At 41.7% G+C, this 27,640-nt stretch overlaps 1 protein-coding gene across 5 annotated transcripts in view; it reads right to left on the bottom strand.

Annotated features, from left to right (window-relative positions):
- Positions 1 to 1,274: 1,274 nt before the first annotated feature.
- The window catches only part of LOC118641460 (zinc finger protein with KRAB and SCAN domains 1), a 45,126-nt gene continuing 18,760 nt past the window's right edge, over positions 1,275 to 27,640 (bottom strand). Inside the window, exons 1-4 of one of the 5 annotated variants that reach the window (XM_036278746.1) lie at positions 13,973 to 14,024; positions 4,440 to 4,918; positions 3,964 to 4,153; positions 1,275 to 2,536 (exon numbers count right to left, since the gene is read on the bottom strand). In XM_036278746.1, the coding sequence (XP_036134639.1) occupies positions 1,698 to 2,536; positions 3,964 to 4,153; positions 4,440 to 4,832 (1,422 nt within the window). In that variant the 5' untranslated portion in view covers positions 4,833 to 4,918; positions 13,973 to 14,024 and the 3' untranslated portion in view covers positions 1,275 to 1,697. Of the gene's footprint in view, positions 2,537 to 3,963; positions 4,154 to 4,439; positions 5,114 to 9,135; positions 9,159 to 13,972; positions 14,025 to 27,640 lie in introns of those variants that run through there. The other 4 variants (XM_036278747.1, XM_036278749.1, XM_036278745.1 and 1 more) reach the window with 4 other exon arrangements.

Genomic DNA, 27,640 nt, shown 5'->3' with positions numbered 1-27,640 from the left:
GGCCTGAGATAAAGATATCACGGCCTCCTAGGATGCTGCAAACAGCTTGTCTAGACATGGGGCCTGCAAAGAATAAGGTTGAAAGTCTGAAGACAAGATCTGTGGAAGACTTCAGCTTAAGAATGGACGGACCCATGGGAGCCAAAACCTAGTGTGTAGATATTTGTGTCATACATCAATGCCCCTCGGAAAGTAAACACTGCACAGTCCATATGAGGAGAACAAGAGGCAGTACAGAGGTGGGACCCATTCACCTCTCACCAAAGTAGGATGAGGCAGGTCTTCAGGCTTAGCAGGCTCTTCCTTCATTTTCCTCACGTGAATTAGCTCCAGGAGGCTACCGATAATCAACTTCTTCTGCCTAATCACTAAATTCTCTGTGGTCTTCAATTATGATTATATATAAACGGAAGAGCTCACATGAGTTAAGATGCTGGCAGGACACCCAGATCATCAGCAAGCTACTGGAACAAGTAAGAACATTTCATATTTTAAGCACAATTAACTTTTTTTTTCTTTTCAGTAACAACTCCTTCCCTAATACATTTGGCTGGTGCATAAAGACTTGCTACCTGTAGTTTAATTTGATCCCAGGATGGCATACAGGCAGTTCCCAGAGATCAGACAGAACTGGTACTAGACATGACACTTTCTTGCTGTCTCTAATCCTGGCATATCGGGTTTGCCTGTACACTATGGCTGCAGCAGTAGACACTAGTGACTACTAGTAAGAGGTGAAAAAAAAAACCTCAGAATATTAAGATAAGCAAGTGATAAGAGGAAGGAGTGAAGTAGTTGGGTTTCTAGGTAACAGGAGGACCTAATGGCCAAATGACTTTTTATAAGGTGGAGAGAAGCACCTTAAGAAATCAAAAAGACTGCAGTCAGAAGGAAAAGATGGGACAGATTTAAGGTAATCAAATTGTATATTACTGATTTCTGGAGTTTAGAAGAAAGCTGCTCAGGGAGAATCAAATTTTCACAGACTTTGGCAGAGACAGAATATACACACCCAAAATGCACAGGAGGTTGACAAAGTGTTCTCAGTGATTAAAAAAAGGGGGGGGGGGCTCAGTATGTAGGGGAAAAAAGCACAATTTAGACCAAGATGCAGCTACTCTACACACTACTGCAATTTCCTAATACACATATTCATTTATAAGTACTAAATATTCTATTTACCCCAAATCCAAATTTCCCAAAAGCTAACCCAGTAGGAATAATTTTTTCTCTTTAGAATAGTGATCAACATACCATTTATTATAATAGTCCTGAAGTGTTACAAGATGTTAAATTTATTCTGTATGAGATTAGATTGTGTTCAAATGGCTCAATTCTTTACAAATCACGATTCTTAAATGTATGTTAAAACAGTTAAACAGTCATAATGTTTTTTCCATAATTATACTCAATACACATCATTTTAACTCTACAAAAGGCAATGCTGGCATTGTTAATGGGACCTGAAGTGTGGTGAGGGGATCCTGCCCATTAAGCTGCCAAGTGAAGAATCCACCACACCCTCCAGGACCTTCCTACCTACTGTGCCACCGCTCTCACCCCTCTAGTGTCCTTCGATGTTGCGTGAAACAAAATCTACCACTGAAGTTTGTTATAATTACCTGGCTTCTCCCTAGCACTCATATTCTAAAGTTAAAAAACAAAACAAAAAAACACTCAGAGAGCATACTTGACAGTTAAAGCACTTCTCCCTCTCCAGTGTGGACTCTCTGATGTTTGGAAAGATTTGACTTACTACAGAAGGTTTTTCCACAATTATTACACCAATAGGGCTTTTCCCCGGTATGGATTCTATGATGTTTATTAAAATTGGAGCTGTGGTTGAAGGCTTTTCCACACTCCTTACATTTATATGGCTTTTCTCCAGTGTGGAGTCTCTGATGAGAACTAAGACCTGCATGCTGACTAAAGCTCTTCCCACATTCATTACATTGATAAGGTTTCTCCCCAGTGTGTATTCGATAGTGTCGAATGAGGCTGCCTTTACCACTGAAAGCTTTCCCACAATCTTTACACTGATATGGTGCCTCTTCAGTGTGCATTCGCTGATGTTTAAGGAGATCTGAGCTCTGACCGAAGGCTTTTCCACACTTACAGTCATAGGGCCGGTCCACCAAGTGTGTTCTGTAATGAAGGGTAAGGTTTGAGCTGTGACTGAAGGCTTTCCCACATTTGGTGCATACATAGGGTTTCTCACCAGTGTGTGTTCTCCGGTGTTTAGTAAGATTTGAGCTATTACTAAAGGCTTTTCCACACTCAGCACATATGTAACGTCTCTCTCCTGGGGCAGGTTTAGTGGGCATTAATTCTCTACCTTTCTTGGAACCTTTGTCTAGGAGAGGGATTTTTGTTCCTTTTTCTTTTTCAAGGTTTACCCACTGCCTTTCTAACCTGGCCTCAAATTTATTGGCAATAACCATGGGAGTAATATCCTTTTTGAATTCTTCTGCATGAGACTCTTCAGAACTTTTCTGCATATATGTTGATTCCTCATTCTGGGTGTTCAACTTACAATCTGAAACAATAAGTAGAATAACGACATGTGAGTTGTTTCCTGTTCCAAGAAGAAACTGTTAAAGGACAAAGAGAATCATCAGGTGACATTGATGGGTTTTGAAGAGTAACCAAATATTGCTCTATGAGAGGTCACAATATCACAATGATATAAATGAGCCATCATCAAATCTAGTTTACAATACCAGATTTTCACACAAGCCCCTACCAGAAGCTATTATGGTATGAAGAGTACATGGCTTTTTCTGCCAGGAGGAGAACTTCATAGAGGGCATAAGGCAAAACCAAGCATATTGGGATAACAGCAAAGGGAGAATGGATGATGCTCAGGCAGAATGAAACAAGTTAAGAAAGATTGCTGAAGGGTCAAATTTCATTAGGGACAAAAAGAATAATTAAGGGAGAAGAGGCTAGTGGCAAACTCAGAAAAATCTATCTGCTCACAGAAGCTGAATATAAAAGCAATAAAAGAGAATGTTCAGTCCATTTATAATTATTCTACAAAACCCAGATCCTTCTTAATTTGAATGAAAGCACTTAACTCCCACCAGGGTTCAACTCATCATTTAATCTACAATGGCTATGTCTGGTAATTCTTGTAATAACACTGTTGAAACCAGTCTGAAGCAGTACATCTTTTTAGAGCATTTCACTAGGCAGTCACACTGCTAAAAGTCCATCTAACTATCCATACATGGAAATAGGGAGTAAGAAGTTTCTTCTGAAAAAATGGGCTCCTCTTGAGCATGGTCATCCCTCCATGAGTACAGAAGCCCCAATCGACCAAGGTACTTTCCTCTAACCCCTTTTTCCGTGTCCCTCTGTCTCCTGACCATCTATTTCCCTCTTCTGCCAGCAGTAACCACTTAGCTGCTTCCAGGCTCAACCCCTACTCACTGTCTGCTGATGACTACAGCAGTTGGAGCTAAAATCTCTTCACTCTCCATGATGAGCAATCACTTGGCTACTCATACAGGCTTCCCTTCAAGTTGCCATGAACTATGCCATGTGTGGGATATAAGTATGTAACTCAAAATTTTTGAGTAGCCTAATGAGGCAGAGGTTGAAAAAGAATTAATCAGGGACCATTTTCACATAACCCAAAGCTGATTATAACAGGTTCACCAAATCATTAACAAGTGAACAAGCACCATCTCTTATTGGTTCAATCAACCTGTTCACACGGCCATAAACAGTCCCTTTATTAAAATCACTTCAACTTACCTTATTAAAGTATAACATCTGTTCCCATGCTAGTACCCCAAATGAATCCCACCTGAGGGAGAGGACAAAACTCATTCTGCCTAGTTAGCCAAATCAGTCAAGTTAATCTTGGGGGTTACCTCACAACCAATAATTAGAATTAGTCTGTTTCTTCAACCACAAAGGCCTGGGGTACCAAGTGGGGGCCTGGCAGATGGTTCCTACCTTGATTCTGTCTCAGATCTGGAGTGAAATCCTGCTCTTCACCAGTCTCTTGGATATACAGGGGTCCCCAAGATTCATATTTGGGACTTGTCTCCACAGACTGTGGTTGTGTGCTCAGGGATTCCTTTGCCTTCTCTGAAGAGGACCTCTTCTCCCACACTTGTTTCTGTTCATTTGGAGGATGCGAAACCTAGAGACAATTAGGAATGGCTGGTTTTGTGCACAGCTCACTTTAAGGACTAGAATGAATGAAAATCTCAGGAGAGCTATGTAGAATCTCTAAGAAAAAAGAAAAAAAAAACACCCTCTGTTCGATTCTAAAGGCTAAAGCTAGTGTAGAATAGGAAAAAGAGGAGGAAAGATGGTCTAACTCAGCAGAAACTTCCATTCATATTCATAGTATGGACAAACCCATTCCTGCCTGGAATGGTATGCTCCCAATCTCAGAGGATTAACAAAGGTTTCCCCCAGCCTACCGGCTGTCCTGGTTCATCCAGTTCTCGCTCCAGGTCTTCTAGGAGAGTGACAGCCTCTTCAGCGCTCTCTGGACAGTGCTCCTGTACCCAGGCCTGCAGCTCCCGGGGCAGGATGGTCAGGAATTGCTCCAGCACCAGCAGCTCCAGGATCTGTTCCTTGGTGTGGATCTCTGGCCTCAGCCACTCACAGCAGAGCACCCGAAGCTGGCTCAGGGCCTCCCGGGGTCCAGGTGTGTCATGGTATCCAAACTGCCTGAAGCGCTGGCGGAATATCTCCAGGCTAGGAAAGCACTTTTCTTTCTCCTCCTCCTCGACTTTCACAATCACAGGCTCCACCTGCTCCCGTGGAGGCCTAGGGCCCAGACCTGTGGCCATGCCCTGTACCTTGGTCATCAAATGCACTCCAGAAACAGCCTCACTAAAGATGGGGCTCTGTGTAGCAGGAATATTGGTTCCTTTGGGTTTCTGGTTCTTTAGGGCTACAGGTTCAACCCAAGAAAATATGGTTACCATAAAATTACCAATAAGTATTTTTTTATTTTGGTTGTTACAGCCACACTTTTAGCACAAGAAACTGTGAACCAAAGAGTCATGGGTTCGGTCCCTGGCCCTGATCAGGGTTGAGTGGGAGGCAACCAATCAATGTGTCCCTCTCGCATCGATGTTTCTCTCTCTCTCCCTCCCTCCCACTCTATCTGAAGAGAGGTGGAAAAATATCCTTGGGTGAAGATAAAAAAAAAAACACACACACACACAAAATAAAATGTTGATATAATTAGTGCTGTAATTTTGGGCTTCATTTATCCCATTTTAAGACATACTCAAGTTTTTAAATGCCCTTTACCTTTTGCTTTCACAGAAAGGCAAGTGGCATGACAGAGATTAGACTAAAATTAACATACATTCTTAGAGAAGTACTTATTTTGATGACATATGTGTTGCTGATAAGAAATTGAGGAAAAATATGAAATCATAATAAATGATACAAAAAGTGTTTAAAAGTATTTTTTCCTTTTAAATTTTAAATATTCCAAATATTTCAGTCAGTCGATATATTAGAATACCAAAAATATCTGTAGTAAACATAATTACTTCTATTTTCTTCATCTACCAAAAAAGTGAAGTCCATTCATTTAACATTTACTAAATATTCGCTATGGGCTTGGAGCTAGGCTGCAGTGATGAGTAAGACACATAAACCCCTACCCTCACAGAGCTCTTCAGTCAGTGGGGGAGATGGAAAATAAGTAAACAGACAATAGAAGTAGTCTATCATAATTGGCACTCATTAAATATATTCTGAAAGACAGCTACATAAATTAGTAAATCTTACATGTTGTGACTGGCCTTCCAAGCATGTTTTCAAACTTTAAGCAGCACTTTTCAGTTTGGTTATCCTGGATTTGGATAATCTAGAGCAGGAAAACTCCAGCAGTCTCATTAAAGAGCCAAACAGATAAAAATCTACATGGCTGTTTGTTATATGAAATTATATTGATAATAAAGGTAGACATCATAGAAAGGATTCATAAATAGCTTATATAAGTTGAAGATGAGGGAATAGAAGTTGCAGATAATCTAAATCTAAGGCATTTAGAAACTTGAGTATGCTAACTTCTAACATGCATATTAATTTCCATGGCTCTGGCTTGATAGAACTTGAAATATCAAGTCTCACCCCCCACGACCCCAACACTATACACATACTCACAATGAAGAAAAAAGGACATAACATTAACAGTGACATTTCTGAATTATAGAACTAGAATTTTTTTTTTTAAATCCTCACCCGAGGACATTTTTTCGTTTTTTTGTTCAGATAGAGTGGGGGGGTGGGGTGGAGAGAGAAACATTGATGTGAAAGGAACACATCAAGTGGTTGCCACCAACACGACCCAACCAGGGCCGCGGACAAACTGCAACCAAGGTACATGCCCTTAGTGGGAACCAAGCCGAGGTCTCTCTGGACCGCAGGCTGACGCTCTAACTGCTGAGCCAAACTGGCCAGGGCAGGATTTAATTTTTTTTAATTTTTAAAAAATTTCTATAATGGGTATCACAGTACTTCTATATCAGAAAAATCATAAAGTCTTTAAAGTAATCATAAGCAATCTTTCAACAAAATAGGTTTTACTACTAATGCCCAACATTCAGAGCCTTCAAAAAAAACCCAAACCCAGGAAAACAAAAAAGCAGCAATTACAGCCCAGGCAGAACCCTCCCCCAACAAATGTACATTTATGTTATAGCTTTTATATTAGGTGTTTAGATTCACACATTTAGTGAATACATATTAAAAACATGTATTGTATATATGACTGTTCCCCTTCCTTAATTTTTATAATTTTTAAAAATATGAAGTGGGATTCTAGTAATAGAACCTCAATATGTAACCTTGCTTTTATGAAAAATTCAATAAATATTAGAATTCGAGGGATGCCAGTACTTGGACTGTCCTCCACTGTACCAAATCTGAAGCATTCTACGACATGCCAACAGGTGTCCCGACAGGGTGAACCAGAATCAGTACCATCTACTTCCTAATGCTGTGCTACACACCCAATTCGCGGCTGGAACTCCCAAGTTCAGGATTACTTGAAAAGTGAGCCTGAAAGAAGCACTGCCACCCAGTCTCCTAAAATAAAGGCACTAGTACCAAAGACTAAAATAACAGATGTAGTAGTGCTGGGAGCATTTCTTAGATATGCTTAAAAGTAGACCTCAGTGTTGGAATAACTACATAACTGGTTACAAAATTTCACACTCCAGCCGGAGGAGGGCAACCCAACAACAGAAAAGACACTGGAACCTGTTTGGGCTGCTCAGCTTCTGGGATCCAGCTGGGAAACTCAACAAGACACTAGGAGTTAGAGCACAGGTAGCATTAAACAAAGTGTCCTATATCACACTCATGTTCATCGGTTCCCAGAACTTGCAAGGCCACAAACATGCCACTGTATCACATGATTACCTCTTCAAAACATATATAGTGCCAATAAAGAAGAAAAAGTTTCCCCTAGATGATTCTTCTGCCTGCTGCTCGATGGGCTAGCTCACTAGCTAAGTGTTATTCCAGTGCATCAGTTCTGTAGTGCCCAAAATTCAAATTCATGTTTCAGCAGGACTACAAATGAATGGCAGGCTGGGCACTTGGCCCCCTTCCTCTTTGCCACATTCATTTTCCTTGGATATTTAATCCAATCATGTGGCTTTAATTACCATCTGTGTAATCACAACTGTCAATTTATCTCCAGCCTGGAGTCCAGGCTTACATGACCAACTACCCACTTGACATTGCCACCAGCCTGTCCAATGGCATCTCAAGCTTAACATGTCCAAAACTGTACTTCCTATCTTTCCCCTCGAAGCTGCTCCTCTCAATTAATGGCAGCTCCATTGTTCTGTTTTCTTGGACCAAAAAACTTGGTCATCCCTGATTCCTCTTTTACATTCTATATACAATTCATAAGCAAATCCCGTTAGTGCCACATCAAAGAGAAGAGTTTAACCACTTCTCACCTTCAACACTGCTGTCCCAGCCTATCACTTCTTGCCCGCAGTACTGCAATAGCCTCCTAATTGCTTCCACCCTTACCCCCTAGTCCATTCTCAACACAGCAGCCAGAGAGATCCTGTTAAAGTCTGATCACGTCACTCTGCTCATACCTCTCAAGGCTTTGTGTGTCATACAGAGTAAAAGCCAAAGAAATCATGACTCAGCCCATTGCCTGTGACCTCATCTTATACTTCTCTCTCTCTGATCATTCTACCTCAGCCACTGTTCCCTGGATGTGTGAGGCACACTCCCACCTCAGAGCCTTTGTCCAAGCTGCCCCCTTTAACACTTCCTGCAGATGACACACTTCTTCCAGATTATGTATGCTTGGCTCCTTCACCTCCTCCAGGGTGTACTCAGATGTCACCTTCTGGCTGAAGCACCCCCTGCCCACCCTGTTTTAAACTGCACACTATCCTCCCTCACCCCAGAACTCCTTATCCTCCTACTCTTTTCTTCTACATCACTTACCGCCATATAAATGCTAGAAACTTTATTTTATTATTTTTTCCAAACTATCCACCTCCTTCCTTGAATATCAACTCTTGCGGGCAGGGACTTTCATGTTTTTTTTCACTGCTATATTTATTTCAGACATCTAGAATACACTTAGTACTTTGCGGGTACTTAAATATTTATGGAAAAAATGTGATACATGGATCTTTGGGGATACTTTTAAGGAGTAAAAAATGTAAAATTGGGTTTTGAAAAATACCAATACAAATTTAAATGAAAAAATATGGTAAGAACTCATGTTTAGTGTAATATAGACAGAGGCTGAGACAGAATTAGATAAGTGTGTGTACATGGGTTACTATGGAGACATTTATTTCTTAGCCCTGTCTTCTGTGAAGGTCCAGAAGCAATGACATCCTGGTAGCAATCAGCACATGCAATGCCCAGGTCTTGGTTTCTAAATATCATGGTTTGTAATAAATGTCTTGGTTTCTAATAAAAAAAAGAGGTGGAGAAATTATTGCTTCTATGTTGGGGAATATACAAGCTGAGCCTGGAGCATCTTGTAATGCCAGAGAGTATTAAAAACAAACAAACAAAAAACAGTGAGGAATGGCCCTGGCCAGTTTGGCTCAGCCTATGGACCAAAGAGTCTTGGGTTCAATTCCAGTCACAGGTACATACCTCGGTTTCGGTTTGGTCCCTGGCCCCAGTCGGGGTTGTGCAAGAGGCAGCCAGTAGATGTGTCTCTCTCTCTTTCTCCCTCCCTCCCTCCCACTCTGTCTGAAAATAAATGGAAAATATCCTTGGGTGAGGATTTAAATAACAACAACAGTGAAGCATGTTAAAGGAATACAGAAACCAGCATATAAAAGCTCCTAAAAGTCACAGCTGAAACAATTTGAGCAACAAATTAAATAATGTAGTACTTGGATTATAACTTTAAGTGTAAAATAAATATCCGTAAGTTCGTACTGATGTATAAAAAGGTGACTGAGCCCTGGCCGGTTTGGCTCAGTGGTTGGAGCGTCGGCCTGTGGTACAGAGAGACCCGGGTTCGGTTCCCGCTAAGGGCACGTACCTGGGTTGCCGTTTGTCCCCGGCCCTGGTTGGTTGTGTGGGTGGCAGCCACTCGATGTGTCCCTTCACATCGATGTTTCTGTCTCTCTCTCTCTTCCTCTCTCTCCCTCCCGCTCTATCTGAACAAAAAATGGAAAAATGTCCTCGGGTGAGGATAAAAAAAAAGAAAAAGAAAAAGGTGACTGAATAAACTGGGGACAAAACACAAATCTCCCATACAGAATTAGTCCAATTAATTTATGTAGATACTCCCCTCAAGAAGGTGGAGCTTAAGTCTACACCCCTTGAGTTTAAGCTACACATACTGACTTGCTTTCAAAAAGGGGTTGGGGGAAAGTAACTTCAGTGGAGAAACCTGACAAACATTACCCTCAGCCATTTGATCAAAAGTAACATCATCAGCCCGGGTGGTGTGCCTCAGGGTTGAGCGTTGACCCATGCACCAAGAGGTCACTGGTTTGATTCCCGGTCAGGGCACATGCCCAGGTTGTGGGCCAAATCCCCAGTGAGGGGCATGCAGGAGGCAGCCAAATGAAGTTCGCTCTCATTAATGTTTCTATCTTTCCATTTCCCTTCCTCTCTCTCTCTCAAATCAATAAAGAAAAAAAAAAAGTAACAACATCGTCTGTGTGTGTATCCATACCCCCCCCCCCACACACAATGGAATACTATTCTGCCATAGAAAAGATGAAATATTGCCATCTGTGACAACGTGGCCGGATCGTGAGGATATTATGCTAAGTGAAATAAGTCAGCCAGAAAAGGATAGTACCTGTATGCCTTCACTCACATATGGAATTAAAAAAAAAGTAACAAATGAATAAACAAAAAACCCAAACTTATAGATACAGACATCATAACAGTAGTTACCAGAAGAGGAAGGGCAAAATTGGTAAAGGGGGGGGGTGTGTCAAAATATATGGTAATTACTGGAAACTAAACTTTTGGTGTGGGGAGCATAAAATAGAGATATTGAATTATGATGTTGTAACCTGAAATTTATGTTACTAACCAATACTACGTCAATGAAAACAAATAAAATTTTTTAAAAGACCAGGATCATCAGTGTTAAGTCATGTGCCTTGATATGAGAAGAGCATTTCACTTCTGTGGTCTTCCTCTTCAAAAACCCATAACCCCAGTCTTATCATGAGAAAAACCCAAATTGAGGGACATTCTACAAAAAGAACTGACCAGTAGTCCTCAAAACTGTCAAGTTAAAAAACAAGAAAAAACTGAGAAACTGTCATTGACCAAAGGGCACTAAGTAGACATGAAGATTAATGTAATGTGGTATTCTAGATGGGACCTGGGACAGAAAAAGGGCATTAGAGAAAACTAGTAAAATTTAAATAAACTATGGAGCTTAGTTAATTGTGATGTACCAATGTTGGTTCCTTAGTTCTGACAAATGTACACAGTAATGTAAAATGTTAACAAGAACTGGGTGAGAGGTAAATGAGGAATCACTGTATTATCTCTGAGCTTTTGTAGAAATTGAAAACTATTCTAAAATTATTTAAATAAAAAATATGAGGTATTGGAGCAAACAAGCAGCTTTAGTAAATTATGTTTTAGTTCTATTATGGAGGGGTGATAAAGAGAGATATGGCTGTTAAATTCAACAGGTATGATGTTGAAGCAGACAATTCTTAGAGTTAATTAGACATTTAAAAAGTTGTGAAGACCTTTTCTTTTAAAACTTTTTTTTTTTTAAAGGCACCTGCCTTGTCTCTAGGAGGAACAATATTTCATTTCTGACTCTCTTCCAATAACTGTCAGAATATTGGCCTAATGTAGTAGTTTCTAGCCGATCTATTTCAAACATAACACAAAGCCTATTTTTAATTTTATCAAATACTTTTAGCTTTGAACTAGTTGGCAACATTACAATATTCTTTCGTCCTCTGAAATCACACAGGCCATTTTCCAGTTTGGCAATTCTCTATCCACAGGCTCAAAGGCTATCTGCAGAGGTTTAAAACACAAACCTGCTCATATAACCCAGCTGTTTAAAATTACTTAACTTTTTGCATGGTAAACAAATCCCAATCTGGCCTCTGCCTCCTCTTTCAGTCATCACTCCCTTTCTCATTCCCTATGCTCACTCAATGCCCAATTCTTTTTTTTTTTATACTTATTTTTTCTTTATTGATGTTAGAGACAGAGAGGAAGGGGGAGGGAGAGAGAGAAACATCGATGAGAGAGAACATCGACTGGCTGCCCCCTGCCTGCCCTCCACTGGGGATTTGGCCCACAACCTGGGCATGTGCCCTGACCTGGAATCGAACTGGCAACCTTTTGGTGCATGGGTCAATGCTCAACCACTGAGCCATACCGGCTGGGCTCAATGCCCAATTCTTATGTCAGGCTTCTATTCATCTTTCAAGTCTCAGCTCAACAACTAATCCATGAAAAGGTGCTCCCACCTCTCAGACTGGCAAATATTAAAAAACAAATCTGATAATGCTCTACATTTTTTTTTTTTTCTTCACCTGAGGAAAGCCAGTCCCATTTGGTCATGTTGAGTTTGTCTAAAGGTTCATTTAGGGATACCCTCCAGGCCATGGCTTCTGAATTCTTCTTAATAAAGTGCTCATAAAATAAAAAAGCATATGGATAGAAAATGGAGGCTTCATTACTAACTCACATTGTCTTCAAGCACAGTGAACTGCTTTATTATTATTTTTTATCCTCACTGGAGGACATTTTTGCATTCATTTTCAGGTAGAGCGGGAGGGAGAGAGGGAGGAAGACAGAGAGAGAAAAAAACATCCACATGAGAGAGACACATTGAGTGGTTGCCACCCACACGGCCCCAACCGGGGCCTGGGGACAAAAGACCAACCAAAACCGAGGTACGTGCCCTTAGTGGAAACAAACCTGGGACTCTCTGGTCCGTGGGCCGACGCTCTAACCGCGAAGCCAAACTGGCCAGGGCTAGGCTATCCTGAATTTAAGCTAAAGAGATCCATCAATGCCCTGGCCAGGTAGCTCAGTTGGTTAAAGTGTCATCCTGATACCCATGGTTGCAGGCTCAATCCTCCCTCAAGGCATATATACAATAATCAATTAATGCAAAAATAAGTGGAACAATAGATTTTTTTTTCCTCTCTCCCTTCCCCTCTCTCTCAAATAATTTTTTAAAAAAGCTTTAATGAGCTCCATTAAGCAAAAGTTCATGGGCTACTATAAGTAGAAGGCTCTTGTTGTGTTCCAAGTTTGTCCCCCTCTCCCCTTTATGCCAGTTTCCCAAAGCATGTATATCCTTATGAAAGTGCCCCCAATCCGTTCTGGAACAAGATAAGGCATGAATAAATCAAATTATCATTGTTTCTAACAATTTAATGCTAGAATGCCTTTAACAAACCCAAAGTCTATACCTAAAAACTCCCAGGCAGGCAAATTTTATCATTTCTGAGGCACAGAACTGTCAGACAGTAATTATTAATGAGTTTTTCTTGAAACTGAACCAAACGGTGCATAATTTTTTACCTTCTATTTTCACAGATACTAGTTCAGTACTAGACAACACTTACTTTCTCCATAGTAGCCCTACAATGCCTGAAAATAATTGTCTTGCCTCTCAACTCTTTTCTTATTCAGTTGTTTCAACTATCCCTTAAATAACACAGGTTTCCAAGTACTTCCCCTACCAGATCACTTTTCTCTTGACAAATGGTCTTCTAATATGTGTTTCAAAACTTGAGTAGTGCCCTGTTATTTGAATGCTTTCTTTTTAAAAATTTGTTGATCTGAGAGAGAGAGAGGAAGGGAGGGAGGGAGTGGGAAGGGAGAGAGGGAGGGAACTGGGTGGGAGGGAGAGAGAAAAGGGGGAGGAAGAGAGATAATTTGTTGTCCTACTTATTTATGAATTCATTGGTTGCTTCGTGTGTGTGCCCTGACCAGAGATCCAACCCAAAACCTTGGCTATTGGGAGGACACCCTAACCAACTTGAACTACCCAGCCAGGGCCTTGTGTGCTTTCTAACCTGAACAATGACCAATGGGGCTATTCACTCCCTTGGATCAGACACTACGCAGGACTTCTAAACAGGTTCGATTTCTCAGAGGAGGTCCCAACCCCCTCGGGCGTGTTTCATCAATCAGTCCTGAGTTCGGACCTCCCATTGGGAACCAGGGAAAAAGAGATGGTAGCCCCTGCTTGGCTCAGGGAGCACACACAAAAAAACTACTCTCAAACTGCGAAACAAAGTTTCATTTGTTAAAGCCCTTGGAGGAGAAAAAGGCTTTCCAGGGAGCAAGCGCCTCTGGGGTAGGTAAAGGATACGGGGCTTCCCCACCCCCCACAGCCCTTCCAGGACCGCTCTGGGGGGATCCTCGGAGGCCACAGATGTACACTCACGCCTCCCTCTCCGAATCCTTCCGACCAGGACTCCCTCTTCCGCCCGCCAAGCTAGCCGGGGATCAGGAGGCTCACCATAAGTCAGTCGCCGCAGGCACTGGGACACCTAGACGCGCACCAAGGCGGGCGCAGCCGGAAGTATGTCATGGCCCCGCCCCCGGACAGCCGTGAGCGGCCGCAGCGACCCCTCTAGGAATCCAGGAGATCTCGGTTTCTCGGTTGCGTGTGGTGTCTCCAAAGCTAGCGGAGTCGCTCCCGACTTGAATCGACAGGTATCCTGTCCCGTCCCCGCCCCGCTTTGATTTTTAACTAAGAAAGGTCCGATCTGAAGGCCGAGGCTTCGGGTAGAAAGGAGCAAGTCGAAAGGTGTGAGGTGTGAACAGCGTGCCATTCGACCGAAGAGAATCTGGAGAATTTGTTCTTACCTTAGGTAGAAACAAGGGGAGAATGAAGGACGAAGTAGTCTTAGTTTTCAAATACGTAGTGTGTCATTTGAAAAAGAAGTTTGTATTATGGGACCCTAGAAGACCAATGAGTGGAGCTGACAACAGGTCAATGCAAGGAAGGACTTTCTCAAGAAAGAGTTGTTCAAAAATGGTCACTTCCTGCATCATCTTGCGGTGTTTAGAAGAATTGGGAGAACCCTGGGGATGGAAGGACGGGAGTTTTGCCGAATAAATTTTTGGGGTTAGATGATCTTTAACATCTACAGCTAGCCCCAAACTCCTATTAGTTTTCCCATTTAATGGGGAACATTTTGTTGTTCTTGTTAATCCTTATCAGAGGATATTTTTTTTCCCATTGATTTTTAGAGAGAGTGGGAGGGAGGGTGGGGGAGAGAGAGAGAAAAACATCAATGTGAGAGGACACATCAATTGGTTGCCTCCCACACCCCAACCAGGGCTGGGGATTAAACCTGCAACCCAGGTAAGTGCCCTTGACCAGGAATTGAACACCGAGACCCTTTGGCTTGTGGGCGGATGCCCTAACCATTGAGAAACACCGGCCAGGGCAATGGGAGGAAACTTTTTACAATACTCCTTCGCCATTACCACTTCCTCCACACACCTCCTTTGAGTACTTACTATGGGCCAGGTACTGTGTTAAGTTCTTGGTTTCAGTTCTTTATTGCTGCACAAAACACTACTATTCCCAAACTTAGTACCTTAATAAAACAGTTATTTTTTACATGATCTCACAAATCTGTGGATTGTCTGGGTTGTTCTGCTTCCCTGTGGTGTCAACTGAGGAGCTGGGGTGGCTGGCAGTTGGTGCTGGCCTGCAGACTGGAAGCTCAGCTGGGATGTTGACCTGGGGCCTCAATGCTCCTCCATGTGAGTCTGTCCACATGGCTGCTTGGGCTTTCTCTGTATGATGACTGGGTTCCCTAAGAGGAGTATTTTAACAGGTCAAGGTGGAACTTGTGATGTTTAGGGCCCAGCCTTGGAAGTTATATAGCATCATTTTTCACCACATTCTGTTGTTAAAACAGGTCACTGGGCCAGATTCAAGTGGAAGAAAAACAGATTCTATCTCTTGGTCACACTGCAAAAGAGTACGTGGGAAGGGAGATGATGTGACTATATTTGTTTTTGTTTTTTTTAGTTTAGCAAACATTTATTATTAACGGTCGTTTATAGAGGCAAACACTACAACAGTCTTACTCCATCTTGCCAACGGTCCTGTGAGGTGGGTGCTTTGGTTACCTTGTGTGTGTGTGTGTTTTTTTTTTTTTAATTTTTATTGTTGAATGTATTACAGATAGATGTTCCCCATTGACCCCTCCTCCCCCCTCCTGCCCCCCTCCTGCCTTTTCCCACACTGTTGTCTGTGTCCATTGGTTATGCATATATGCATATAAGTTCTTTGGTTTATTTCTTCCCACCCCCCAACACTACTTCCCTTTGAGGTCTGTCAGTCTAGCAACCAATTTGTACTTCTTAATCCCTTCAACTTTTTCACCCATTCCCCCATCCCCACTCCCATCTGGTAACCAACAAAATGTTCTCTATATCTATGAGAATGTTTCTGTTCTGCTTGTTCATTTTGTTTGTAGATTCAATTGTTGATAGCTATGTATTCATTGCCATTTTGTTTATTCATATTTTTTATCTTTGTCTTCAAAAAGACCCTTCAACATTTCATATAATAATGGTTTGGGGGTGATGAACTCCTTTAGCTTTTCCTTCTCTGGGAAACTCTTTATATGGCCATTGATTCTAAATGACAGCTTTGCAGGAAAGAGTAATCTTGGTTGTAGGTTCTTGCTTTTCATCACTCTGAATATTTCTTGCCACTCCCTTCTGGCCTGCAAAGTTTCTTTTGAGAAATCAGCTGAGTCTTATGGGAACTCCCTTGTAGGTATCTAACTGCTTTTCTCTTGCTGCTTTTAAGATTCTCTCTCTGTCTTGAACCTTTTGCATTTTGATGATGATGTGTCTTGGTGTGGGCCTCTTGGAGTTCATCTTGTTTGGGACTCTCTGTTTCCTGGACTTGTATGTCTGTTTCCTTCACCAAGTTAGGGAAGTTTTCTGCCATTATTGTTTCAAATAGGTTTTCGATTTCTTGTTCCCTCTCTTCTCCTTCCGGCACCCCCAAGATGCGAATGTTGGCACCCTTGAAGTTGTCCCAGAGGCTCCTTACACTCATTTTTTTGGATTCCTTTTTCTTTTTGCTATTCTGATTGGGTGTTTTTTGCTTCCTTATATTCCAAATTGATGGTTTGCTTCTTGGCTTTACCTACTCTACTATTGAATCTGTGTAAATTATTCTTTATTTCAGTTAGTGCCTCCTTCATTTCTGACTGTGCATCCTTCATTTCTGACTGGTCCTTTTTAATGCTCTTGAGGCCCTCACTAAGTTCATTGAGCATCCTTATAAGCAATATTTTGAACTCAGCATCTGTTAGGTTGCTTATCTCCATTTCGCTTAGTTCTTTTCCTGGGGTTTTGTTCTGTTCTTTCATTTGGGACCTGTTTCTTTGTCTCCTCATTTTGGCTGCCTCCCTGTGTTTGTTTCTGTGTATTACTTAACGAGAAGTATGGGGCTATCTGAGACCAGATGCTGCTTGTTTGAAAGAATTTAGGAAACCCTGAAGCAGGATCCAAGACAGGCCAATCCTATGGTTAAACAACTGGCAACAGCTTGGGTGGGCCTGAAAGTTGGGTGGGTGGGGGCTCAGGGAATCACAAGGGCGGGGCTACCAGAGTAAGCCAGGTTGCTGGAGTCCCAGATATGGCGGCTGTCTGCCGCCCCAGGGAAGGGCTCACCAAAGGAACAAAGGCCTCTGACAGCATGTTTGTCCTGGAAAAAGCCCCCGCTTCAGCCCTTGTTCCAATGCCAAACAGCTCAGTTCTTCCCTGTATGTCTCTGGTGCCCCTTGAGCTGCCTCCCCTCTAAGCTTAGAGGGAGAGAGTCCGATAAGTCCATGTGCGGGCCCTTTAAGAGGAGCTGCCTGGGGCTCCAGCCGCCTCAGACTCCCTGAGCTTCAGTTCCCGCTGGTTTTTCCAGCCAGAAGTTATGGGGACTTCTCTTCCTGGCACTGGACCCTGAGCTGGGCACCTGGTGTGGGACGGGGACCCCTCAGTCCTCAGGAAGGACCTTCCCAGCTGAGGTATCCTCCTGATTTTTAGCCGCCACACGTGAGTGTGGGACCAGCCTGTCCGCCTCCACCCCTCCTACCAGTCTGGATGTGGGTGCTGCTTTAATTCCGTAGTTGTAGGACTTCTATTCAGCTCGATTTCAGGCGGTTTTGAATGATGGTTGTTCTGTAGTTTAGTTGTAACTTTGATGTGGTTGTGGGAGGATGCGATACCGCGTTTACCTACTCCGCCATCTTGACCGGAAGTCTGATGTGACTATTTTTGAAAACAATCTACTACACACATTTATCTTGAGTATATCAATCTATGAAATACTATAATTCTGATGATACTTATCCTGTAAAACAGTAAAATCTCTATTTTATAGATCAGGAAACTTGGACTCAGAAAGGCAAGTAACTTTTCCAGTGTCGTACAACTGATATGTGGGAAAATCAGGATTCAAACTTGCCTCTCTTTCTCCAAAGCCTATGCTTTTAAGCTCTATACTTCCTCTACATTGACTGGGGAAAAAAAAAGTAAATGGTTAAAGGAAACAGAATTACTAGGACTGAGGGGAAAAGCAGGAAACCTGCATCTGTTCCCTTAGTCATACATGGGTTGATGCTTTGGTAGTGCTCTATCCAGTCACTTAGTCAAAGGATGTTTGCCTAGTCATGTAACCAGTGAGTTTTGATGCTGGGGCTTGAAGGAATCTTTCCAATTCCAAGCAAAGGGGCCCAGAGTAGCAAAATATTCATGCCAAAAGAAACCTTAAGGACAATGTGATAAAGCTCTTGTTTTTAGATTAAGAAACCAATGCCTAGAGAAGTCAGATCCAAGGCACACTAGTTAGCTAGTTAGTGGCAGAGCTTAGAGTGAAATCCAGATTCTCTAATTCAATGTTGTGTCACTACTATGTCTCAACGGATTTTTAAAGATATCATTAGAAATATCAAGATGTCCATTCAAATCATACAGTATTAAAACAAATTAACCTAGGATGATCCATTATTTTCTTCCATTAATATAACCATGACCATATGACAAGACCACAGAGAACAAAGGAAAAGTTAGCCGAAATGCTCGCTATGATCTGTCACTTGCATTTTCTCTTTAGAATGGTTTTGATTTCCAGAAACCTCATACTCTTCCAATGAATTCATTCAACAAACACCAAGAACCCATAATGTGTTAAGGCACAGGGAAAATGAAAAATACACACTGTTCTTGGCAGACATGATTTATTTTTTCTCTCACAAAATGCATGTAGTTGTTTTTATCCCTTTAAGATATTTGAAAATCACCACATTATTGTCCCAATGATCACCCTGCAGAAAAGAAGAGGGAAAGCTAAGGCCTACAGCAGCCACTGATAGCTTTTCCCCTAGGAACCTTTCCCTTCCCTTCCCTTCCCTTCCCTTCCCTTCCCTTCCCTTCCCTTCCCTTCCCTTCCCTTCCCTTCCCTTCCCTTCCCTTCCCTTCCCTTCCCTTCCCTTCCTTTTCCCCCTTCCCTTCCCTTCCTCCCTTCCTTTTTCCCCTTCCCTTCCCTTCCCTTCCCTTCCCTTCCCTTCCCTTCCCTTCCCTTCCCTTCCCTTCCCTTCCTTTCCTTTCCTAATAAATTAGATGACTTTTTTTTCTCTTTTACTGATTTTAGAGAGAGAGGAAGGAAGAGGGAGAGAAACATTGATGAAAGAGAAGGAGTATCAGTTGGCCACCTCTTGTATGCCCCCCACTGGCATGTGCCCCAACCGACCGGGAATCGAACCGGCAACTTCCTGGTGCATGGGGTCGATGATCAACCACTGAGCCACACTGGCCGGATTCCTTTTTCTTTTTCAAGCCAAATAATCTTTCGAGACAAAAGCGAACTGAGTAATACAGAGAAAATAAAGTGGGAGAGTATGGAGGTCATTTAAATGAAGAACTGTGGGCCCTCAGAGTGCCCAAGGTCAGCTCAGACATTTACATTAAAAAATTCAGAAGCAACTTTCAGACATGATCATGGTCATGGTTCACTCTAAAATGGTTGCTTTCTGGATCTTCCTTCCTTTTGCCATTATGTATTTTTGCTGCCATCACTGTCCTTGGCCAGTAGAGGGTGTTCAAACCTTGATTTCTCTTAGAACAAGGCTGGGCAAGATTCTTGTACATTACAGCTCTGCAAAACGTCCCTGTCTTTCTGGTCGAGTCCACACATACAGCATGTTTGGAAGCTACAAAGACATTTTCTAAAGAAAGTGAAAGAAAAAGAATAGAAATGGAGTGGTGTAGTTAGACGACCTCTCGCCTTAGAACTGAAGCTCTGTTGCTAATGAGCCTTGGGAGATTTGGATATGCAACTTGATTATCTGAAAATGGTATAATAGTATCTGCTCTGACAACTTTAATGTGTTTATATCATGTGAGAGTGAACTAGCTTTGAAACTAGCTATACCAATAGTAAAGGATTTTTAATTTTCAAAACTCTTGGCTACAATATTATTTCTGATCTCTTTGTTTTAATGTAAACCCCACAAGGGATATAGATGTGGCTCCACCTATCACATCCTTACTTCCATTCTGTTCACTCTGGATCAGGCCACCTGCCTTCTCCTTAATAAGAGTGTCATTTCCTGCCCTGGCCGGTTTGGCTCAGCGGTTGGAGCATCGGCCTGCGGTCCAGAGAGACTGGGGTTCGGTTCTCGCTAAGGGCACATACCTCAGTTGCAGTGTGTCCCCGGCCCTGGTTGGGTCCTGTGGGTGGCGACCACTTGATGTGTCCCTTTCACATTGATGTTTCTCTCTCTCTCTCTCTCTCTCTCTCTCCCTCCCTCCCTCCCACTCTATCTGAACAAAAAGTGGAAAAGATGTACTCGGGTGAGGATAAAAAAAAAGTGTCGTTTCCTGCCAAGAGTCTCACAAGAGCACGTTGCTTGTTCCACAGGTTTGTGGAAGAACCCAGAAAAAATCTGCATACTCTCAGAATACAAGATTACAAAGGATATTTGGCCTAGCTCTCCCCCATGCAAGATCCCTTCTTGCTCAGGACCCCTGACTGTCCCCCAGCCATACCTGACTGAATTGGTTCAGCCACCTGCTCTGGCTGGCTCTGCAACAAGATTCTTTCTTCTCCCAATGGCTTCCACTCCTGGTTGTGCAACTTGTACCCTGCACAACCCCAGGGATCACCATTTATCTTATTATTAGAAAGTTATCAGAGAGTTGTATAGTTATCACACTTACCAGCAGAAGGCAGACACGTTTCCTGAGGAAGGGGTGCCTTTTTCTAATTTGCCCAAAATCCTGGTAGCAGCTAGGCAGAGCTGGCTTTATTTATCTGCCTTACTCATTGCTGTATCCTCTTCTAAGATGACAGGCCTTTACATCTTTGAGGGCAGAGACCAAGTTCCCAATGAGGTTTCTCCTCATCAAGCAAAACCCTTGGTTGCACACATGAGGTGGTTTTGCTTTCAGCATCCTGAAGTTAGTCTCTCTTTTATTTTTATTTTGGGGGGAGGGGGGAGGAAGAGAGAGAGGGGAGAGAGAGAGGTGAGAGACACATGGATGGGCTGTCTCCTGCATGACCCCAACTGGGGCTGGGATCAAACCTGCAACCCAGATACATGACCTTGACCACAAATTGAACCTGAGACCCCTCAGTCCTCAGGCTGACACTCTAACTGCTGAGCTAAACTGGCCAGGGCAGTTTGTCTCTCTTTTAAAATGTGGAACTAAATGCAGGGCACATGGCAATAGATAGATAACCTTATAGTCAGCTAAGTGACTCCTTTGTTTAAGAATCTGAAGTGGATGACATCTGAGACTTGGAGGCAGTGGTGGAAACTACTGGCAAAGGGACATGGGTAGTTTGGGACAAGAAAGGCCTCTTAAATCTGTGCAGCAGTTTCCGTCATTTCAGGGAATATTTGATTCCTCAGAGGATTTGGGATTCCAAAAGGAATTGCATCAGCTGAAGAAGGACTGGTGCGGGGAAAAGAATTAAGCAAGGATTGGGGCAATTTGAGAGAATTACAGAGACCACAGAGACCACATGAAATTCTGTCCATAACATCTTGGACTAAAATAGACCCAGAGCCTGGGTCTTCAATTTTTGCAAAGGCCTGATTTTAAGGTTATGTGATTTAGGGACCAATGGGATGGAATACACAGCCAGTGTGTTTCACCTTCAAAAGGGAGACTTTGGTGGGGGTGGGTAAATGAATATTTGGAAGAGAAGAGCTAGAGGCCCATGGAGGAAATAATAATAGCTAATATTTTGGAACACTTATGGTAGGTGCTGTTGTAGGTGTTTTACATGTAATGGCTTTTTTTTTTTTTGGTGCAAAAGCAAAGAGGTTTATTTAGGGGCCATAAAACACAGCAAGTAAGTAGTAAAGAAGTCAATTCTAGGTAAACTGGCTCCAATGCCTGTGTGCATAACCATAGGTGATGTATGGAGGGAGAGTAACTGAGTTCATATAGGACAAGGTACAACAAAGTAGTGAAAAGAACTTGGTTGCTGGTGTCGGACACACCAGGTTTTAAAATCTAACTCTGCCACTTAATGGGTAAGCCACTTCACTTTTTTTTTTTATTTTTTTTTTTATCCTCACTGAGGATATTTTTTCCATTTTTTGTACAGATAGAGTGGGAGGGAGAGTGAGAAACATTGACGTGAAGGGACACATCGAGTGGCTGCCACCCGCACGACCAACCAGGGCCGGGGACAAACTGCAACCGAAGTACGTGCCCTTAGCGGGAACCGAACCCGGGTCTCTCCAGACCGCAGGCCGACGCTCTAATCGCTGAGCCAAACTGGCCAGGGCACTTTCTAGTCCTTAGTTTCCACATCTGTAAAATGAGTCAATTGTCTTCGCAAAGTTGAAATGTGGATTAGAGAAAAATCCATGGTTATTATTCATGAGTGGAGGAAGAGAGGAGTTGAAGGACAGAGTAATGTGAACTGACAGGGTTTCAAGGAAATGGTCAACTATTATAGAAACATAAGGAAGAATGGAGAAAAAATGCTCTGTCAAGAACACTGGGGACCATTTAAGTGGCTAAGATAACAGCTCAGTCACAAAGGCTTGAAGATGGAGGATATCAACAGTGAAGAGATGAAAACAGTGGTTATGGTCCAGTTGGTAGAGGAATTTGGTAGTTAAAAGGAAGGAACATGGTCAAACAAAAGATATTTAAAATTTGGTTTTACTCCATAAAGTTACAGGTTTGTGTTCATTTAATTTTTTCTTTATTGATTTTTTAGAGAGAGAGGGAGAGGAAGAGAAAGATAGAAACATTGATGAGAGAAAATATCAGCTGGCTGCCTCCTGCATGTCCCAACTGGGGATTGGGCCCATAACCTGGATATGTGCCCCGACCAAGAATCGAACCGGTGACCTCTTGGTCGACGCTCAACCACTGAGCAACGCTGGCTAGGCTGTGTTCATTTATTTATTTATTTATTTTTTAATTTTTAATTTTTTTGTGTTCATTTAAACGTGGAACAGATGTTGAGGATGAGGAGCCTGTTGGCACCAGAGCAAGGCTTCATCCCTTGGCAGGCAGGCAGCACGGCACGGGACTCCAGGGGGCAGGAAAGACCAGAAAGTGAAGCACATCTGATGTGGCCCTTGGGAAAGAATACTGAGGAGTATCTGCTGAGAAAGGGTGAGGTGAGGCTGTGGTAGGCATGGGAATTTGGGGATCAGGAGAAACCCAGACTGTGAATCCAAGACTAAGGCAGAGAATGCTTGTCTAGCAGGGATACTATTTGACCATCTATAATATTTTAACTAGAATGGACAGACTGAAAGGTTGAGCTCTTGGTAGGTGTAAACCCTGACCCTTGACTCCTGGACTCTTGTCTGCAGGTCCTGTCAACACCCAGGCCTTTAAACTTGGGACCAGAATCTCTCACGTGGTCCCTTGTTCACAGCAGTAACCACATTGAATAATATACTGGATTCCTGCCATTGTTGTCCATTCTATCCTTCACTTTTGTTCTCCGGAATAACTTTCTAAAATAAATCACTGCACACAAGCCCTCACCTCAGGTTCTGCTCTCTGGAGGAGGCAGGCTAAGATAGACAGGATAGGGTGAATTTCTCCTGAAGCGGGATTTGGTTGTGAAGATACCTGGGTAAAAATTTTTTTCACGTGCCACTTTTTCTTTACTTAAAAAAAATCACACTGAGTTTGTCTCATTATGCAATAACAAAACAAGGTTATTAGGTTAGAGGTCAGTTTAAAGGTCTAAACTCAGATTACATGCCGTATCCACCATTAGGATGTTCAGTTTTCCAAGTCATAAAGTGGTCAAAGGTTATTTTAATGGTTCCATCTAATGAGAAAATTGCTTTGGGGGATCATTAAAAAGCGACTTTATTTTATGGCTTTTCATCCAGTTACACTTTCCAAGAAGCAACCTGGCTAGAGCTCTAAGGTGGTGTTTCATAGGAAGCTCTTGTGAAATTACTTAAAACACGTTCATGTGGATTGTTTGTGGGTTGCAGTTCATTTTTAACTCTGAAATTATATTTTCTTTACTCCAAGCATGCATTTATGCAATCAAGGATGACAAGAAAACCCCCAAAACACACACACATTAAAAAAACACCACAAATAATGTTATCTAGAGATGATAATTTATTGTTTTACCATGACCCAGGAGAGCAACAACATGAAGAGAATATTTATTACAAATCCCCACAATTTTCTTCCCAACTTCACTACTCTAATTTCTTTGTCGGATACCACTGGCCTCCTAAAATGGACCATTGACTATAAATGTGTATACATTTTACTTTGCTGCCATTTCTCATAATCGGAACCAGTAGATTAAGGTTTAAAATTACTTTCAATTGAGGAGTTCCCTAACTTTAAAAAACAAAAATCACTTTTGTTCTAAGATTCCATTATTTACTGAAAGAAGCCTTTCCAGAAATGTTAATGAGGATTTTAAAAGAACAAATTCAATTTAAAAATAATTTATTGAACATCTAGCAAGCATCTGGACTCTTCAAAGACTAGCAAAAAGGCCAGGTTTTAACAGCAATAAGTTAATCCTGCAGGTATACAAAGATGTCTCTTCCTTTTGTCTAATTTATTCTCAACTAAAACCAAGAACTGACAAAACAGGAAAGGTTTGTTCTATCCAGTCTATAGATAAACAAAACAATGCCTGAGTTAGCTCTCTATATAGATTTAGGCTTCTCATGTTGAGCTGGTTTTAATAATCTATATTTAACTAAAAGTTAATAAAAATACATGTTCATTTTAAAATAATTGATTTTGCTTGCATATCCCCCCTTACCCCTAAATTTATATATTCATAGAACAAGATTTTCCTGCATACTCATAATCCACTTCCTCCCACCCCCTCCCCCTCATGGATTTGTTTTCCTGTTAAGAACCCCTTCGACTGGCAGAAGCATCTCTAAGTCCTAAATGCTTTGTCCTTGCCAGGGCAGACTAAAACCTTAAAACTATTATCTAGCTGAGGGAGGGGGAAGGCAAGCAAGCACTGATCTCAACACACCCCCAGTTCTCTTTTCTCCCTCCACCAGGCTGCCTCATTACTCTTCCTCCACCAAGAGTGCAGGGCTGTTACAACCTTCTCCCCCACCTCCTTCCCAACACACCTGCTGGTGTTGGGAGACTAAATGATAGCAGCTGCCTAGTCCCTTCCCTGGATCAAAGGAACTTAACACCCAAATCTGAAACCAGAATGAAATCCAAGTTTCAAAACCACCTTTTAATCACTCAGATCTCATTCTTCGTATCTTTTTTTTTTTTTTTGTATATGCCCCTAGCGGGAACTGAACCGCGGACTCTCTGGTCCACAGGCCGACGCTCCAACCGCTGAGCCAAACTGGCCAGGGCTTTCTTCATATCTTAAAACGTTTATCCTCACTGCTTCATGAGTGCTTGCTGAAGGGACAAAATGCAATTTGAAGATCAATTAACTTTGCTGATTATTGGGCAATTTGAAGTGAGTCATGATTTAGTAAATGAAGGTGAGAATTTTTAAGAGATTAAAAGAAATTGTATAAATACCAGACCATTGTTTAGAAGTCAACTTAATGCCCATTCTTTACCGTCCTGTTTCTGGATAAGAGAAAAACATGGAGGTTTGTGGTGTCCACTACTAAAATGAACCAGACAATATGAAACTAAGTTCTCATGTTAAGACAGTCTGTATTATGAGATGTCCAAAGTACTTCCCACACTTTTGTTTGACCTGCAGAACTGGAGATGGCTTACCTCCCTATAACTTCGTTTTACAAAGCTCTGAAAAATAAAATAATTTCATTTTCAGATATAATAAAAAATTAATTTCCTATGCAGCTGTAAAAAAGAAGGATCTCTTATCCTATGCGACAGCATGGAGGGAACTGGAGAGTATTATGTTAAGCAAAATAAGCCAGTCAGAGAAAGACAAGTATCACATGATCTCACTTATATGTGGAATCTAATGTACAAAATAAAATAGATTCAGAAACATGGAAGCATGGAACAGACTGATGAATCTTGGAGGGAAAGGGGATGGGAAGAGATTAACCAAAGAACTTATATGCATACATGCATAACCCATGGACACAGACAATAGTACAGTGAAGGCCTGGGGGTGGGGAGTGGGGTGGATGGGAACACTGGGGTAAAAGGGGGGACATCTGTAATGATTACAATAATAAAGATAAATTAAAAAAAACTAATCTGAATAGCAAAATTACTGCTTTTAAATGTACAGTAGTATGTCCATTCTAAAAACAAAACCTAAATCTGTTAAGAAAACTTTTCAAATATTTTATTAAATTCTCCAGTAGTTGAAAAACAACCTTTTATGAAAAGACCTATTTATACCACTTTATTTCCTTTTCTCTGATTCTACATTTCACTTTGCAATCTGCAGACCTTCATTCAGTTTCCCAGATGGGGAACTCCAGCCCCCTCATATTTTTGAGAACTTGCTCAGAGTGGGTCACACAGAAATATGGCTCCTCTGGCAAGTATTGATGTCACTGTTTGACTACAGTTTAATACTTATTCCAATTCACACAATTCTTCCATGAGGATGGTAGGATGAACCTGGTTAGCTAGCTTTAGATGAATACAGCATGACCAGACTTTGGAATAAAAGGTGATCAACTTTAGGATAAAAATTTTTCCCCAGCTATAAATCTTCACGAGCCCTCTCTTCTAATCACCATAAAAAAACAGGGGAAATGGGAGTGGGAAAGATACACAGCACAGCAAATAGGGATACTGCAAAATGCTTATCAGAGAACTTCCTATAATGCCAGAAACTGGATGCATCTATGCCTATCTTGGCATTTTCCTATCCCAAATTTTCTAAGCATAAACATTTAAGAGTTAGTGGGGGACGCAGGACTATGGTTTATAGAATCCAGTCAACTTAAGTGGTCCCACTGGCGTTCCCAGCACTTTCCCTACTCTCAATTCATTGAGAAGACCCTCTTTCTCCCCCTGACAAGCTCAGAGAACCCTATCTCTTTGCTTAAATGGTGACCTGGCAGCTAAGAGATTAATTTCCTGGCTTTGAAGAGAAAACTCAGGAAGCTGCAGATGTTTATAGGAATTATTTCATCTTAGTGACCTATTAACCTGTCTCTTAACACATCTACTAATTTCTCTTCTGATTTGATAAGCACCAAACTATGGTTTTATTCTCATATTCCCTCCTCCTTAGTTCTATAAACTGTTTTTTTGTGTGTGTCTATAATCACATCAACTTCTTTACTACTTGCTCCAAAACTTTGCTCTTTTGAAGTGATATGTTCTGTGAAATAGATTAAAATAAAATACATTATTTGCTTACAGAGACTATACAGAACAGCAACAGGGGCTGGAGATACAAAACACAGACACTAACATCAAGGTCATACAAAATATATAGAAGTACCCAACACTGACAATTTTTGTAAGAAGTTGCACATTTTGCTATTTCCCCACATTTTTTTCTTCTGTGGATCCTCTGGAGTTAAGATTGAATGTCCTCTGCAGTGTTTCTGAAATTCATTAGGACTGGAACATACTGATGAATCCCTTTTCTGTCCAAAACAATGAGTGCTATACATGAAAGGTCTCCTCACATATAATAATAAAGTTTATTTACAGTGTAAGCTTTCTGATGCTAAGGGCTGAGATGTGATTATAG

The sequence above is a fragment of the Molossus molossus genome, unplaced genomic scaffold (assembly GCF_014108415.1).
Source record: "Molossus molossus isolate mMolMol1 unplaced genomic scaffold, mMolMol1.p scaffold_m16_p_3, whole genome shotgun sequence".
NCBI classification, from domain to species: domain Eukaryota; kingdom Metazoa; phylum Chordata; class Mammalia; order Chiroptera; family Molossidae; genus Molossus; species Molossus molossus.
The sequence above is the reverse complement of the archived record's forward strand: the minus strand, read 5'-3'. Positions and strand labels throughout refer to the sequence as shown.